Source organism: Chaetura pelagica, unplaced genomic scaffold (assembly GCF_000747805.2).
Source record: "Chaetura pelagica isolate M959 unplaced genomic scaffold, ChaPel_1.0 scaffold364, whole genome shotgun sequence".
NCBI classification, from domain to species: domain Eukaryota; kingdom Metazoa; phylum Chordata; class Aves; order Apodiformes; family Apodidae; genus Chaetura; species Chaetura pelagica.
In genome coordinates, this window is record NW_009953089.1 from 99400 (window position 1) to 115470 (window position 16071).

Sequence of the window (16071 nt, forward strand, 5' to 3'; positions counted from 1 at the left end):
GGGCCGCTGCCTGCGGTCGGTGCTCTGCCTGCCCGGCGCCATCGCGGGGTCGCCCCGTCGGAGCCCTTGGCTGGGCAGAAGCGCCGTTCCTCATCCCTCTCCCCTTGCCGAACGCCCGGGGCCGGGCAGCAGCGCGGGAGAGGCCTGCAGCCCGCTGCCTGCTCAAGTCATCTTCCCCGGAGACTGCGGGGAGCTGGGCCCGCTGGGCTCCCAGTGCAGCACAGCTGCTGTCATGGTGCTTTGGGGACACAGTGATTTCCACAAGGGTTGGAAATGTGACATGTGGCAGTGCTGGGCACCTGCCCTGAGCAGCTCTGTGCTGGTCCTGGAGCAGGCTGTGTGTCAGGCATGCTGAGAAACTGAAGTAAGGGATGAGCTTGAGTGTGGAGGATTCTGATCCTTCGAGGGGACGAGGAGCAGAAGGTGACAGAAGTACTTGTGTGCCTGAGAAGTGTCTGTATTTGGGATCTGGAGCAGCCAAAAGGCTGTGGGAGGAGGAAGCTTTTGGTCAGCCTCCACAGCTGTCCCAGGAAAGGCCTAGGGGTGCTGGGTGGGGGTTGCTGCAGGCAGGACCCTCTTCCTGCCAAGTGCTGAATGTGCCCCAAACATGGAGAGCTAATTGTGTCTTGTTGTGCATCTTCTGCTGTTACTCCCTCAGCATTTACACTAGCCCTGTCTGGCCCTTGCAGTGGGAAGGGGTGGCCCTTCTCCCTGGCTTCTCCTTCCTATTCCTACATTCTCCTTTTCCTCTGGCTAGTGAAAGTGTTTGTGCAGCCCCAGCATGAGCTGGGCTGGGGAGCTGCTCTTGGGTAAGACCAGCTTGGCAGAAGCAACTTCGCTCTGGCGGGTGTTTTGGTCTGGTCTGTGTTGCAGCCACGTGGGTGCTCACACCAGCACAAAGGCTGGGAGAGCAGAGGACAAGGAGGCACCTCCTCTCTCAGCACCATGGCCAGGCTTTCTCTCAAATTGGAGGAGAATTGAGTAAAGGCTTTTGTACAAGCCCCTCGGGTGCTTCTTGAAGGCGCACACCTGGCATCCAGCCAAGCCTGCCTTTCACCGTCTCCCACCTCAGCAGCTCCTACCTTCATGGGGTCAAAAAGCCCTGTGCCCCAGCACCCCTGGGGGCTGGCTGCACATTTCCTGATGGCAGAGAAGCAGAAAGTCTGGAGGGGTTAGAAGAGATGAATGGGAATCACCTGTGCTTTGTTTGCACTTCTCCCAAACCCCGCGGTGCCTGCGGCGGCCTGGGGGGGCATCAGCCTGGCAGCTGGAGTCAGGCAGTGCCCCAGCCCTGCTGCCTGCCTGCCGTTAGAAATAACTGTCTGCAGGGTGCCTGAGGGAGCTGAGCCCTCGGTGAGGCGTGCAGCAGCAGCCTTCTCCCAGGGGAGTGACAAGCAGACACGTGGCCCTGCCTCTCTCCCTCACCCCTGCTTGGAAGGATAACAATCCTTTTTCAGCCTCCAGGACCCCTCTTGGAGCTTGCTGCCAACCCTGCCCCACAGTTACCCTGTGCCACCACTCTGGAGGTGGTTAACACCACCTTGCCCTACACAGAGCAGTTGCTGCTTCTTGTTTCCCACTCCTTGCGGGTTTCTCACCTTATAGGTAAAAGAAATTCAGGAAAACCCACTTTCCTGCATTGGCAAACCCAGGTTAAACTTTCACAGTGCCGAGGGGTGCCTGTAGCCATGCTGTTTTGGTGTTGGTGGGGCCTGGAGCTGAGCAGTGGTGTGTGGCTGGCAGCAGCACAGCCTTGGCCTTGGGAACCGTGGCCTTGTTTGCCACTGCCAGAGGCCCTTCCCATTCGCTCTGCAGCTGGAGGTGCTGCTGCTGTGTCCTGGGAGACCCAGCATGTGCAGCAGCTCAGAGGTGTCACTGCTGTCCTCCCACATTCCTCCAAGCTCTCCGGGGCTGGTGCTGGGCCCTGCTCAGTGTTCCTGTTTCCACATCGTTTCGGGCCCCTCCACCACGGGTGTGGGAGTTGCCTGTGCCTGGCTGCTGGGCTGGACTGGGCGCTGGAGCTTCTGGCTCGGCTCGAGGGCGGGGTGACCTGAGGAGGAAGGGCTCGCCTGCGGGGGGGCTGGCTTTGCCAGAGCTGAGGACAGGCAGGACTGCTTTTCTCTCTGCGGGCCCTTGCAGTTTGTGGCTGTGACTTCACCTTTGTGGCTACTTATTGCCCCAAGCATTTCTAGAAAGATGAACATCTTGGGACCTGGAGCAGGCAGTGCAGAGCTGCCAGCCTGTTCCTTCTGGCTGAGCACTTCCCTTGCAGCTGCTTGCTGCCCTGGCTGAGCCTGAGCAGACCTGTAGAAGCTGTGGGGTCTGTGCTCAGTGGAGCTGTGCTAGGCCAAGACACTGTGGGGCTCAGCTCTGCATCCTCAGATGGGAGCTGGGTGAGGGATGAGGTGTGAATCGGTGCACCAGCTGCTGCTGCTGCTGGCACCTGGGGGTGGGCAGGGTGCCTGTGGCAGGGGCTGCTCTCCTGCAGCAAAGCCCTGCAGCCAGGCGAGCACTACTAGGGTCAGGGTGTGCAGGAAGGGAGGAAGCTTTCCCAGCTCTCTGCTCTCACTGCCTCCACTGAGGCACCTCGAGTGGGACCATTTTCAGCAGTTTGATCCAGCTCTCTGCTATTGAGGCCATGAACACCCGAGGGCAAAGTTTCACTGGAGAGTGAAACTGAGACCAGCTCTCGGGCCAGCAGCTCCCAAACCCCATAGGGGAGCTGGGTCTGCCTGGGAGAGCATGTCAGAGGGGGCAGGGGCACAGAGCATAGGTGTCCTATTTCCAGGCCAGGCCCTGCTGGTGCTGTCTGTAAACCAGCGGGAGATGAATATACAAGGTGCAGTCATCCCCTCTGGTGGGTGGAGCAGGAGGAACTCTCCTCTTGCCAGGGACCGCTCTCATCTGTCACGGGAGACTGTCCTGGGCCTGCTCCTGCTTCTGCCCTTTCTTCCTTCTTAGGGCGTTACTGGCTGCTGATCCCACCCTCTCACATGAGGCACTGTTTGACTGAAATAGCTGCTGCTCCCAGCCATGGGGCCAGCTGCCCCAGCTGACCTCGGAGCCTCGATTTTGCAGATCGAGGCCTCCACGTGTCCTCACCCTCAGCTCTGCCTCTGGGTGTTGTTAGTGCCAGCGGCTGCTCTGGGCCAGGGTTGCTGTAGTGGGAGCCATGAGTATGACAATTGCTTTCCAGGTTTTTAATGTGTGCCACATACAGAAGACCTCCGGGTGTATCTTGGGAGCTCTGACAAGGCCATGCTTTTGGCAGTAAGTGTTGTGACAGCTGTGATGAGGTAGGTTTCCTCACCGAGCGCGGTGTGGGGCTTTCCGCAACCGCCGCAGCAAAGGTCACGTGAGGGCACTGGCCCTGGAAGGGCCTGGCGCTGGGGCAGAGAGCAGATTCTGATGCTGTTGGGCCTTCTCTACCCACTCCTCTTGCCACAATCACTCTCTCCTCTCTTTAGGCCACTAGTTCCTTGCCGGAGAGTTTGACCACAGAGAGTCGCCAAGATAGCTGGGCCAGGAAGAAAACGTCGCACCCCTGACCCAGACTCCATCACCGACCCCGGCGGGCCGTTTGTGTCCTCCAAACGGCTGAAAATGTCCAGCAGTACCAATGCCCCTGGGCAGAGGAGAGTGTCTCGGGGCTTGGATGATGCCACCAACAAGAAGAAGCAGAAGGATCGAGCCAACCAGGAGAGCAAGGAAGGTGAGAGCCCCTCAGCAAGGCTGCAGCGAGCAGGCCTGTGGTTTCCCACAGGGGTGGGAGTCTTGCAGCCATCTGCTGCAGGATAAGCAGATTTAACTAATCGCTTCCTGCAGCTGATGGTAACCCGTGTGATGTGGGATCCTCTTCAGCACATGTCCTCCCTGGACCTGTAACCTTTCTTCCTTCAGGCACTTCTTAGCCCCAGTTATGTGAGGAAGGTCGGGCCTGTGGCCCTGTTAGCTTAAGCTTGGAGTTGACCTTGGGGGTTGTTACTAGTCTCTGCTTTTGGCAGAGACTGAGCCGCCCTGATCCAGAAAGGGTGGGGAATGAAGCCTCCTGCAGCTGGAGGCAGTGCTGCTTCCCCATCGGTTTGCAGAGGCCAGATGCTGAGAGGCAGTGACCCTTGAGCACCGGCCTGTGGGTGGGGCTGGTGCTTTCTCTTTGTAAGGGCAAGGTGTGGCTCAAGCAGAGTAGTTGTTGTGGAGTAATTCCTTCCCTACCTGCTGTGAATCTGATGATGAAAATGGTGCTTCAGGTGCAGGCTCTGGTACTGGGCAGGAGCGCTTGTTGGCAGGATGCAGGCAAGGGTTCTTCTAGCAGCCCTTAGGCCTTGGAAAATGGCTTGATTTCTGTGCCTCAAACAATGTATGATTGCTCTCACCTCAAAATCACAGGTTGTTGTATAGGCCAAGGTACACAGGCAGTGGCTGAGGTCTGTGCTGGAGCAGCTGCCACAGTCTCCCATGCAAACCCCGTGGTGCAGAGTGCAGCGCTGCGGCTTCTCCGTGCTGGGAGGTGAGCTGTGTCTCTGGCAAGGCCTGGCATGGGGCTCCTGCCCTCCCAGGGGCTGTGGGGTGGCTGTGCTGCCTCTGTCTCCTCTGCACAAAGATGGCGAGGGGCTGCAGCAAGTTGTAGACAAGTGCTTCTCACACTGCCAGCCCTACCAGCCCCTTTGCACCAGTGACTGTGTTTGTCAGCAGAGGTGTGCTCCTGGTTTGTAGCTGGTCAAGAGAGGCAGTGACAGCCCTCTGGGTGGTCTGGGGTGAAGAGCACAACTCATAGTGCCACTGCAGCTCTGCTCGAGGACAAGGTGCTGTTGCTCTGGACCCCTTGCCTGGCAGAGCTCACCGCCCTGTGGGGGTGGAGCAGGCCCCAAGACTCTTGTGGCTGTTGGAGGTAATCTTGCAGGGAGCAGGGATTAGGTGTCAGGTCGGTTTGGTTCCCCAGCCTGATCTGGATGGAGGTTTTCGCTGTGGACATTGGCAGCTTGTGCAGGAATGTGAATGTTAAAGTGCAGCTGGGCCACGTGGTTCTCTCATTACAGCAGAATTGGTTTGAGCACAACCAAATGTCAGGTTCTCCCTGTCAGATCAAGGCAGGACACCTCTCTATGGCTGGAGGCTGAAGGCCTGGTGTGCTGAGCAGGGGCACAACCTTACTACCACAAGCTCCATGCTGAGATGTGCCTCAAAGCACCATTGTTGTGTTGCTCCCACTGTGGTGCTGGCTAAACTGGGATATGGTGGTGTGGCCCAGAGCAGCCCTGGGGGCTGACCTGCTGTGGTGCTGCAGGCAGGACTTGAGAGGAGGGAGAGGTATAAGGAAGCAGGGGTCAGAAATGGGCAGCACATGCAGGATGAAAGGCCTGGACAGAGGTGCAGGGGAGAAGGAGGTGTTGTGTGAAATGTCAGATGTTGTCATGCTGGCCCAGGCTGTGAGGTGACAGAATGACAGACCTGCCGGTGCTCTGCTTCTCTGCCCACCAGTGTCTCGCCCCGAGCTCGAGCAGGCTGAGACTGCCCAGGAGAAAGACTCTGAGGAGGGTAAGTCGAGGTGTGTGCCGGCTGTCAGTGCATGGCCATGGAGTGTCCTTGCTGAGGAATCTGGAGCTCTCACCTTGTCCTTGTCCTGTGCTGCAGCGTTGAGCAGAACTAACCTGAGTGCTCCCTTGCCTCAGCGTTTGTCCAGGCGGGATGTGGCCTTCCCAGGGTTGAGGCAGAGCACATGTGCCTGGGAATGGCTGGCTGCACGGAAGAGGCCCTGGGCACATGGCAGGCTGCTGCCAGCTCGGGTGTCACCATGCCACTGAGCACAGCCCTGAGACACTTTGCTGCCAGCATCTGTCCTGCTCGTTTCTAAGCAAAGAGCCATGCTGGGCTGGGAAGGTCCCAAGCCATGTCACCTGGTGGGTGTTGGCTGTTTCTGTGTTGGTTCAGACCTTCTTTGAGGATAGAATAGGACATTCTTGTGCCACAGAAGGTGGAATGAACCTGCTTGAAGTTAAGGTGATTGAAACCACCTTTTTGCCTTGAAGACTTGAGGACTTTGTGGGGCCAGAGGTGGAGCCTGGCAGGCACCTGCTTCACCGTTTTCTCTGTGGGTGTGGCATTCTGGCCTGGCTGGGCCCTGCCCCTCCTTGAGCTGCGTTAGCAGAGCTCACCTGGAGGAGTGCAGTGCTTCGGTGATTGCAGCTGAGCTGTTTGTTTGCATATGCAAAGAGGAAGTGGCAATTTCTGGTTGTGGTCAGAGTCCACTTGAATCCCCCAGAGTAATTCTGTGGCTTGCCTGTTCACTGGGAAAGCAGCAATTGCTTCGTAGTCGGCAGGTGCCACCCCTTCTTCCCAACTGCTGCGCGTGACAGAGCCAAGAGCAGTGCCGCCTTTCTGATCTCTCTGGTTCCCACTGGGATTCACCTGCCCTGATGCAACATGTGCTCTTGTTTGTGGCCTGTCTGATGAGAGCAGGTTGCCAGTGTCCTGTTTAAATGCCACGGTCTCTGTACCCTGCATTGACCTCCTTGAACCAAGCGTGTGCTTAGGTTCACGTTCCCCAGCCAAGGAGTGGGCACTACAGGCTCATGCCCCAGCAGTTGGGTGACACTTCCCTCCCTCTTCCTAGAGCTGCTGCTGGACTGGAAGCAGAATGCTGACGAGATCATCGTCAAGCTGAACTTGGGCAGTGGAGCTCTGAAGGTAGAGGATGTGGATGCTGCTTTCAGTGACAGGGACTGCGTGGTCAAACTACCAGGTATGGGGAGCGGAGAGACTGCTGCAAATGTTTTTCTAGTGGAGCTTGGTGCAGCTCCGGGCTGGACATGGGGCTGACCCAAGCAGGCATAAAATCTTCCCTTCAGAGGCAGTGCCCTGCCGTTAGCTGGCACAGCAGCAGTGTAAAAGAAGAAGGGTGTAGAGCTGGGGAGGGCAGGACCTGGCCTCAGCGCCAAGTGAACAAGTGCCCACTGGCGCGTCTCTGTCCTCTGGTTGCAGGGATGACTGAGTCGGCCCTGGGTATCCCTTGGAAAAGTGACGGTGCCTCTGAGGGCAGGGAGGTCCAAGGCCTTCCCTCTGGGAAGAGGGCCAGACAGATGTACAAAGCAAACCCAGGAAAGCTGGCATTACCCTGAAGTCTCCTGGGCTGTGGTGGCAGGCTGCCTGCAGCCTCCTTGGCTCTGGATGAGCGCTCCCTTGATTCTTGGGGCAGGTGAAGCAGGCAGTGGGCTGGGTGTGGGCTGCCTGGAGCCCTGCCTGAGGTGCAGTCCCCCTCTGCTTGCAGACGGGCGCCAGTGGAGCTGTCAGTTCTACGAGGAGATTGAAGGCTCCTGTAGCAAGATCCAGTACAAGAAGGGCAACTTTCTACACCTGGTGCTTCAGAAGAAGATCCCACTCCATACCTGGTCTTCGCTTCTGGTGAGGAGCAGAGGATCTGCCTTCTGGGGGAGCTTATGGAGCCTGGGGGTGCTGGGCTGAGGGTTTCACTCCCTGCTCTTGAGTTGCCCTTGTCCAAAGAGCAATGTGGAGCTCATCCTGCATCGATGTGCTGGGTGAGGGCAGTGAGGCAGCTGCTTATCTGGGAGGGAGCTGTGATTGTACTCCTGTTCCTGCCTAAACGTAGCCTCTGGGTTCTGGAGCAGAGACCTGGTGGACTGTGGGAAAGGGGGTAGTGAGGGAAAGAGGCTGACAAAGAGAAGCTGCTGTCTGGATACCTTCCCACTGTGGTGCTCTGCTTTTCACAGAAGAGAAGGAAAGATGGATCCAAAGAACTGGGCAAAGGGGCCACGTGCTGGGAGAATGGGAAGGAGAAGGCTGCTTCTGCAGAGCTGGCCCCCGAAGAGCCAAGGGCTGAAGGTGCAGAGCCTCCGAGGTCCCGGCAGGAGCCCTCCAACCCCAAGCGTGCCCCGGGAAGAAGCGAGGCCCTGGGAGGGAAAAGCCCAGCCAGCCCAGGGACACAGAGTGGCCCCAGTGCCAAGCGGGCAGTGTACCTCAAAGGGGCTCACACTGAAGAGGAGCTGAATGCCAGAGTCACGGGGAGCGTGGAGCCCAGCAAGGGGCACAGCGGGAGGGCAGGCGGCCGCCGCAACGGCAGAGCCAGCCAGGTCGATGTGGCCACAGCCCTGGTGGACCTCACACCCCCGCTGGAGAAGGTACCTGAGGACCCAGCTAAATGGGGCACCCCTGCTCCCTCAGCCCCTGTGCAGGGACCCATCTCTGCCAATGAGATGGGCTCCAGGTCCTGAGGGTGGTGCTGAGGGCTGGCATGGGTCTGTCTGTGGTGGAGGAGAGGGTGACATGAGGGCTCTGCAGTCTCTGGGCCATAGTAAACATCGCGTAAATATCAGAAAAAACTTCTTTACTGTGAGAGTGACAGAGCACTGGAACAGGCTGCCCAGAGAGATTGTGGAGTCTCCTTCGCTGGAGACATTCAAAACCCACCTGGATGCGTTCCTGTGTGATGTGCTCTAGGTGACCCTGCTCTGGCAGGGGAGTTGGACTAGATGATCTTTCGAGATCCCTTCCAACCCCTAAAATTCTGTGATTCTGTGGTGCTAATGGGACTGGGCTGAGTGTGGGATGTGTGGCTGTGCCTGCCTGGCTGGGGCAGGCAGACATCAGGGGGGACGGTGCCTGTTTTTCACTGTGTCCTTCTGTCTTGACAGGCTGTGGCTTTGGCCAAGGAGACTGTTCCCATGGAGATGCCACCTCTCACGGCTACCACAGAGGTGTTCCCCCACCATGTAGCCACCTGTGTGGAGAAGAGAGTCCTGCAGCCAGGCAGCCCTGCTGAGGCCTTGCGGGGCCGGGACTGCACGCCTGTCCTGGGAGAGAGCTCTAAGGCTGTCCCAGTGGCTACCCCTCCCTTGGGCAGAGACAGTGAGAAGAGGGACTGGTCCAAGGATGACGTGGCTCTGGAAGCAGCAGCTGATAGTGAGTGGCCCCAGCCCAGGGGTTGGCCTGCTTGGGGAGGTCCATCTGCTCAGGACCTCTCCTGAGTCGGCCTGCAGCAATGTCTTGGCATGCGAGGAAGGTAACGTTTCCCTCTATGGCTTTCCTTGCCTAGAGCCAGAGCCTTTTGTGAGCCTGACTTTTGTCAAGAATGACTCGTATGAGAAGGGCAACGACCTGGTGGTAGTGCATGTCTATGTGAAGGAGATCGACAAGGAAACGTCCAAGGTGTTGTTCCGGGAGCAAGACTTCACGCTGGTGTTCCAGACAAGGTACAGGCATGCCTCAGGATGGTGCCAGCCTGCTGCAGAGGTCCTGTCTGTAGCTGGGCTACTTGTTTGTTCAGTTCTTCTCACTTGCTCCCAATTTCTTTGCAGTGACACAAACTTCCTTCGCCTTCATCCTGGCTGTGGGCCCCACACAGTGTTCCGGTGGCAGGTGAAGCTCAGGTATGGCTCCATCCTTCCAGCCCATGCCAGGGTTAAGGGAGCTAGGAGTACAGAGCTGGAGCAGGAGCCAGTCCCAGGTGGTGGGTCTGTGCAGGGAATGTTAATTTCTGCACCTAAGGATCTCCCTCAGACCATGTTGCACTAACATCCCCAGCCCCTAGCTGCCTTAGCTCCATGTGGTGGTTTGCAGGGGAGGAAATCCCAGTGCCTCCTTGCCCACAGTTACCCCCCAGCCTGTTATGGAGCTCTTGTGGACAGAGCCAGGCCAGCCTGCCTGTGCTTTGGGTGGGATGTCCAGTGGGAGGGGGAATGTGGGACTAAGCGGAATGGATCTGCCAGGAATGGCGCCCTCTCTGTGCTCAGTGTGGCCACTCTCAACAGTTTCCACGCTGTTTTGTCAGGCCCACTTCAGAATTGGTGCTGCCTGGAGGCCATGGCCCTGCCTTGCAGAGTCTTTGGCATGTCTGAGGCTGCTGGGAGGTCTGGGGCACCCCTGACTTGCTCCATGTCTTGCAGGAACCTTATTGAGCCGGACCAGTGCACATACAACTTCACGGTGTCTCGCATCGACGTCTGCCTGAAGAAGCGCCAGAGCCAGCGCTGGGGGGGGCTGGAGGCTCCTGCCACTCGAGGTCTGCACCCCACCTTCTTGCCTTACCTGCCTGCCCCATGCCTCTCCGTGGGGCACGGGTGCTTCTCGCCGCCAGCAGCAGCCGAATGGTGCTGGATCCTCTGGGGCAGAGTCGTAGGGAAGAAAAGGGGCCGAGTTGGGTGTAGGGGAAGGCGAGCCAAGCTTTGGGAGAAAGGCACCACTGTTGCCCTTGCTCATGGGGGAGAGGGGTAGGAGAGAGACTGTGTGTGAGCATGGACCGAGCAGCTCAGCCCTACTGTGGGGACTGCGTGGTGCTGCTAACCACAGGCCCACCCTTCCCCCTTTTTAAGGTGCAGTGGGTGGTGCAAAGGTTGCCATGCCTACAGGCCTGCCCCATGCCTCTCCGTGGGGCACGGGTGCTTCTCACAGCCAGCAGCAGCCGAATGGTGCTGGATCCTCTGGGGCAGAGTCGTAGGGAAGAAAAGGGGCCGAGTTGGGTGTAGGGGAAGGCGAGCCAAGCTTTGGGAGAAAGGCACCACTGTTGCCCTTGCTCATGGGGGAGAGGGGTAGGAGAGAGACTGTGTGTGAGCATGGACCGAGCAGCTCAGCCCTACTGTGGGGACTGCGTGGTGCTGCTAACCACAGGCCCACCCTTCCCCCTTTTTAAGGTGCAGTGGGTGGTGCAAAGGTTGCCATGCCTACAGGCCCTACCCCTCTGGACAAGAATCCTCCGGGCAGTAACCAGCACCCCCTGTCCAGCAAGGAAGAGGCCCGAGCCAGTGACAAAGAGAAGCCACGTGTGGAAGATGGAGGTCTGGATGGTGTGGCAGCCCGTACAGTCCCAGAGCATGTGGCAGTGAAGCAAGAGCCTCACATCCCCTCGGTGAGTGGGTTTGACCTGGGCAGGAGAAAAAAGGGGCCCACTTTCTTGGTGTTGCTCTGGGGACTAGCAAACTGTTGCTGGAGGAGGTAGGGCTCCCTGGTCATGGCTGGCAGGACTGGGGACAGTGGCTGGCCTGTCTATCTCAGTCCTGCTGGGAGGTGGTAAGATGGCTTCAGCCCAGCCACATCAGAGGAGTGTCCTGGTCTTTTGGGTTCCCCTGGTGTTCCCAAAGAGACCAAAGCACCCTCACACCCATCTCTTGCTTTGGCAGCCCAAACCAACATGCATGGTGCCACCAATGACACACAGCCCTGTGAGCACTGAGAGTGTAGAGGACGATGAGGATGAGGATGAGAAGAAGAAGGTGTGCCTGCCTGGCTTCACGGGGCTGGTGAACCTGGGTAACACCTGCTTCATGAACAGCGTCATCCAGTCCCTTTCCAACACCCGGGAACTGCGTGACTACTTCCATGGTGAGCCCAGGCCAGGAGCCCAGCCCAGCCTAGCCACTTGGATGGTGCAGCTGGTGGCCACCCTTATTCTTATATCTCTTACAGATCGGTCCTTTGAGTCAGAAATCAACTACAACAACCCTCTGGGGACGGGGGGACGCCTGGCCATCGGCTTTGCCATGCTGCTGCGAGCGCTGTGGAAGGGCACACACCATGCCTTCCAGCCCTCTAAACTGAAGGTAGGGACTCAGGCACCAGCGTGGTGCAGGACCTGCTGTGGGTCCTCAGCACCTCTCTGTGGGCACCTGGCTGCCCTGCTGGTGCGGTCAGAGCTGGGTGGGTACAGCCAGGTTCTGTGCATGGAGTCAGTGGTGCTGCTGGCCAGCTCTGACTACTCTGCTTCCCTCAGGCAATCGTGGCCAGCAAGGCCAGCCAGTTCACTGGCTATGCCCAGCATGATGCTCAGGAGTTCATGGCCTTCCTACTTGATGGCCTGCATGAGGACCTCAACCGCATCCAGAACAAGCCCTACACAGAAACTGTTGACTCAGATGGGAGACCTGACGAGGTGAGGATGTCTCTCCTAAAAGCCAGTGGGAGAGAAGCCCTGGCCTGGGTCGTTCGACATAGTGCTGAGCACTGTCTCCCCACAGGTGGTAGCTGAGGAGGCCTGGCAGCGACATAAGATGAGGAATGACTCATTTATTGTGGACCTCTTCCAGGGCCAGTACAAATCCAAGCTGGTGTGCCCAGTGTGTTCCAAGGTAGGGCAGCCCTGGAGGCTCTGTCCCTGTCCTGGCTCTGCAGCAGGCTCCTGACCCTCAGAGGGTGCAGGCCACGGCTGGATCTCAGGTCCACTGGGGCTTCTGCCCCACTGATCTCAACCACAAACACTTCCCACAAGTGAGTTTTCTCTTGCATTTGCAGGTGTCCATTACCTTTGACCCCTTCCTGTACCTCCCCGTGCCCCTCCCACAGAAGCAGAAGGTGCTGACTGTCTACTACTTTGCAAAGGAACCACACAAGAAACCCATCAAGGTAAAGGACACCATCTGCTCTGGGCTGCTTGGCTCCTGGAGGTGTCCCAGGCAGCTGGCTGCGTGCTAACAGGCTAAGCTTTGTGTTAGACAAGGGCCCCCGTGTGTTGGTGTGATGTGTCTGATGTGTCCCTTTCTTCATGGCAGTTTCTCGTGAGTATCAGCAAGGAGAACTCCAGTGCCATGGAGGTCTTTGACTCAGTGGCTCACAGTGTGCGTGTGAAACCAGAGAACCTGCGCCTGGCAGAGGTGAGAGTGCTCAACCTGGAGAACAAGCCCCACAGGCTGCTCTTGTGTGTTCCCCAGCTCCTGCAGTTCTGCCGGGAATGGCCACCTGCAGTCACTTGCCCATATCCAGCATGTCCCTGAAGCAGATTTTGTCTGTGGGTGGCAGTGTCCTGCATAGGTGCTGCTGGGCAGAGCCCTGCTCAGGAGGGCTAGACCACCACAATGGGGCAAGGGGTGTCCATCCTCCCCTGGCAGGGTGGTGAGCTGAGCCCAGCATCCTGGCGGTGCTGCTGTCCCCACAGCTGGGAGGGCTGGGGGGCTTGTGGCTTTCTCAGGAGAGGGAGTGTGGGGCAGCCCTCACACAGCCCCACTCCACTGCTTTCCTGGCAGGTGATCAAGAATCGCTTCCACCGCATGTTTCTGCCGTCCCACTCATTGGACACTGTCTCTCCCACGGACTTGCTGCTCTGCTTCGAGGTGCTGTCCCCAGAGCTGGCCAAGGAGCGGGTGGTGGAGCTGCAGGTCCAGCAGGTAAGAGAATATTGGGACTGCTGGGAGGTGTGCAGGGAGTCTGAGCCTGCAGGGGTGCTGACCAGGAGTGGGGGAGCTACACACAACTGACTAGGTGCAGTGAGCACAGATGCCTGCCAGGGCGGCACGGTCCTGCTTGGGTGTCCTTTCCTGCCAACGGGTCCTTTCTCCTGCAGCGTCCGCAGGTGCCCAGCGGCCCCGTCGCCAAGTGTGCTGCCTGCCAGAAGAAGCAGCTGTCAGAGGATGACAAGCTCAAGCGCTGCACGAGGTGCTATCGAGTCGGTTACTGCAACGTGTGAGTTGTCTTGGTGCCCGGCGGGGAGGGAGGGTCTTTGGCCATGTCAGGCTGGATGGGAGAGCTCAGCCCACTGGGAGGAGGTGGGATGAACCTGGCTTATGGGAGGGAGCACCTGGCAGTCCCCTCATCCCCATCCTACTCCTCTGGCCTTGTCATGCTCCTGCCCAGGGTGGTCTCAGATACTGGGTTCAGCACAGGCTGTGTGTGTTCCAGGGCATGTCAGAAGACACACTGGCCAGACCACAAGGCTTCATGCCGCCCAGAGAACATCGGTTTCCCCTTCCTCATCAGCGTGCCCGAGTCCCGCCTCACCTACGCTCGCCTGGCCCAGCTGCTGGAGGGCTATGCAAGGTGAGTATCTAGGGAAGGCAGGTGCTTCTGTTCCGGAGCTGAGCTCAGCCCTGTTGCCTGCCTGGCTCTGACTGCCACCTCCTTGTCCAGGTACTCAGTCAGTGTGTTCCAGCCTCCATTCCAGCTGGCCCGGATGTCACCAGAGCAGGAGCTGCAGCCTCTCCTCCCAGACAAGTTGGAGCCCTTGGCCAAGAGCAGCTGTGCAGCAGCCACCTCTGTCCCTGAGCTGGGGGATGGGGACAACAGGCCTTCCACTCTCCTGCAGGAGCCCCCACTCTCACCAGCTGTGCCTGAGCTGCACCCTGAGCTGGGGGATGCTGGCACTGTCCGGAGCAAGGTCCTGGCAGCCAGAAGTTCCCTGCTGAGCTTGGATTCAGGCTTCTCTGAGCACATGGAGTCGCAGGGCGACAGCTGTTGTGAGAAAGAGCCGTCCTATGAGAGAGCCCTCAAGCCAGAAGGTAAGAGGTGCTGTGGCACTAACCATGTCTGTGCCAGAATTCTGGACAGCCCCAAGAGAAAACAAGCAATTCTCCATCCGTGGAGTGACCTCCCACCACAGCATCTGTATTCCCCTTGTAAGCTTGGTCCAGAGATCACTGGGGACGTACGTGAGGCCCTGGGAGCTGTGTTTTGTCAGTGCTGCCCTGCCCGAAATGCCTTGTCTGCCCACGCTCTGCCTTGCCCTGGCAGAGCCCGTGGGGCAGAGCACAGACCTGACTAGGGAAGAGGCTGGAGTGTTATTGTGTCATGGGAGGGGTGGGAAGGCAGGGGCTGGCAGAAGCCTGCGAGTCCCGTGGGAGGGCAGCGCTCGGCGCGGGCTGAGCCCCTCGGGGCTGCGCGCAGCGTTTCCCTCGCTCTGACTCAGCTGCACGGGAGCAGCCTCTCGCGCTCGGCTGCCTGGCTGTCACGTTTCCAGACACTCGTCTCAGGATGGCAGTAATGTTCAGTGAAGGGGCAAGGCAGGCAGAGGAGCACGGCTTGTCAGGGGCAGGCGCCTGCTAAAAATAGTCAAGGACACGGGGCACGTGGTTGTGTCCCTGCAAGGCCGTAGCATGTGAGGTGGGGGTAGGAGCACTGCAAATTCTTGGCCTCTACACAGGGCAGGCAGGCAGTGCCACCACAGATCTGTCCCTGCTTGTCCACAGCTGCCATCCCTGGGTACCAGCACACTCCAGACTCGCTGAGTGCCCGTGCCACGCCGTTCTACATCAACAAGATCGACAGTGCCAACCGAGAGCACAAGCTGGAAGATAAAGGTGAGCCCAGAGCCCCAGATAGGGCCACCTTCATCCCTCATGGCCTCTGCCAGGGTGGTGGATCTGCCTGGCCAGGCTCCCAGAGACTGCCTGGCACAAGGTAAACCCAGATGTAACAGCAGAAGCTGCATCTGGCACAGAGGAAGGCAGCACTCTGCTGCACAGAGCTGCTGCCTGGAAGCTCTTATTGGGCATGATGTTCCTGCTCTCCTCAGGAAATAGACCAATTCCTTTCAATCTCCTACATCCACAGAGGGTCAGTGATCTCTGGGTCACCTCTTGTCTGAATGGGATGCCCACATCCAGAGCTAGTTATGCAAGTGCTGCCAAGGGGGCTGTGCCAGTCTTGGCCCCTGCTGCGTGGGGGGCTCTGCTGCCCTGGGTTGGTGAACCTAGCCAAGGGACATTTGTCCCTTCCTGACAGCACTGTGTGATCACTGTATCAGGCCAGGATGCATTAGACTTCTCCTAGCCCCATCAGAGTGGCCTGGCCCAGCCTGGTGGGGCAGGAATGTGAGATGTGTCCCCCTTTGCAGGTGATACTCCCCTGGAGCTGACAGATGACTGTTCTCTTGCACTGGTGTGGAAGAACAATGAGCGCCTCAAGGAGTATGTTTTGGTGGAGTCCAAGGAGCTGGAGTGCGTGGAGGACCCGGGCTCGGCCAGTGAAGCAGCCCGGGCTGGGCACTTCACCCTGGAGCAGTGCCTCAATCTCTTCACTAAGCCCGAAGTCCTGGCCCCGGAGGAAGCGTGGTGAGGAAGGGAACAGGGTGGGCTCAGCCCGCAGGCCCAGCCAGCAGTGGGAGTTTCCCAGGAGCTGCCTGGGGCCTGCACACTGTTTCTGTTGGCAGCCGGGAGCATGGGGCTGGCTCTGCCTGTGTGCTGGGGAGGGAGGCCATAAGCCAGCAGGAGCAATGCCAGCGCTCCACAGCACTGTACTGGCCTGCCCATGGCAGAGAGGGCTGAGACCTCCTGCACCCCCTCTGCCAGCCCCACGTGGGGCACCTTAGGGCTGGGCTGTGAGGCCTGAGGCCCTCCACACGCTGGTAATAAGCACGCTCTT

The 16071-nt window shown here is 58.7% G+C and overlaps 2 protein-coding genes across 2 annotated transcripts in view; both read left to right on the forward strand.

The window, feature by feature from the left end:
- The window catches only part of LAMB2 (laminin, beta 2 (laminin S)), a 33631-nt gene extending 30083 nt beyond the window's left edge, over window positions 1-3548 (forward strand). The window contains exon 49 of the mRNA XM_009997022.1: window positions 3468-3548. Within this exon, the coding sequence (XP_009995324.1) occupies window positions 3468-3548 (81 nt within the window). The remainder of the gene's footprint in view (window positions 1-3467) is intronic.
- Window positions 3549-3603: 55 nt separating this feature from the next.
- USP19 (ubiquitin specific peptidase 19) overlaps window positions 3604-16071 on the forward strand; it is a 15875-nt gene continuing 3407 nt past the window's right edge. Inside the window, exons 1-22 of the mRNA XM_009996998.1 lie at window positions 3604-3712; window positions 5479-5535; window positions 6611-6739; window positions 7265-7398; window positions 7725-8132; window positions 8646-8913; window positions 9047-9203; window positions 9309-9380; window positions 9897-10012; window positions 10641-10855; window positions 11127-11328; window positions 11413-11546; window positions 11717-11875; window positions 11961-12071; window positions 12235-12345; window positions 12492-12593; window positions 12963-13103; window positions 13280-13398; window positions 13615-13752; window positions 13843-14210; window positions 14898-15008; window positions 15545-15761. Coding sequence (XP_009995300.1) covers window positions 3604-3712; window positions 5479-5535; window positions 6611-6739; window positions 7265-7398; window positions 7725-8132; window positions 8646-8913; window positions 9047-9203; window positions 9309-9380; window positions 9897-10012; window positions 10641-10855; window positions 11127-11328; window positions 11413-11546; window positions 11717-11875; window positions 11961-12071; window positions 12235-12345; window positions 12492-12593; window positions 12963-13103; window positions 13280-13398; window positions 13615-13752; window positions 13843-14210; window positions 14898-15008; window positions 15545-15761 — 3578 coding nt within the window. The remainder of the gene's footprint in view (window positions 3713-5478; window positions 5536-6610; window positions 6740-7264; window positions 7399-7724; window positions 8133-8645; window positions 8914-9046; window positions 9204-9308; window positions 9381-9896; window positions 10013-10640; window positions 10856-11126; window positions 11329-11412; window positions 11547-11716; window positions 11876-11960; window positions 12072-12234; window positions 12346-12491; window positions 12594-12962; window positions 13104-13279; window positions 13399-13614; window positions 13753-13842; window positions 14211-14897; window positions 15009-15544; window positions 15762-16071) is intronic.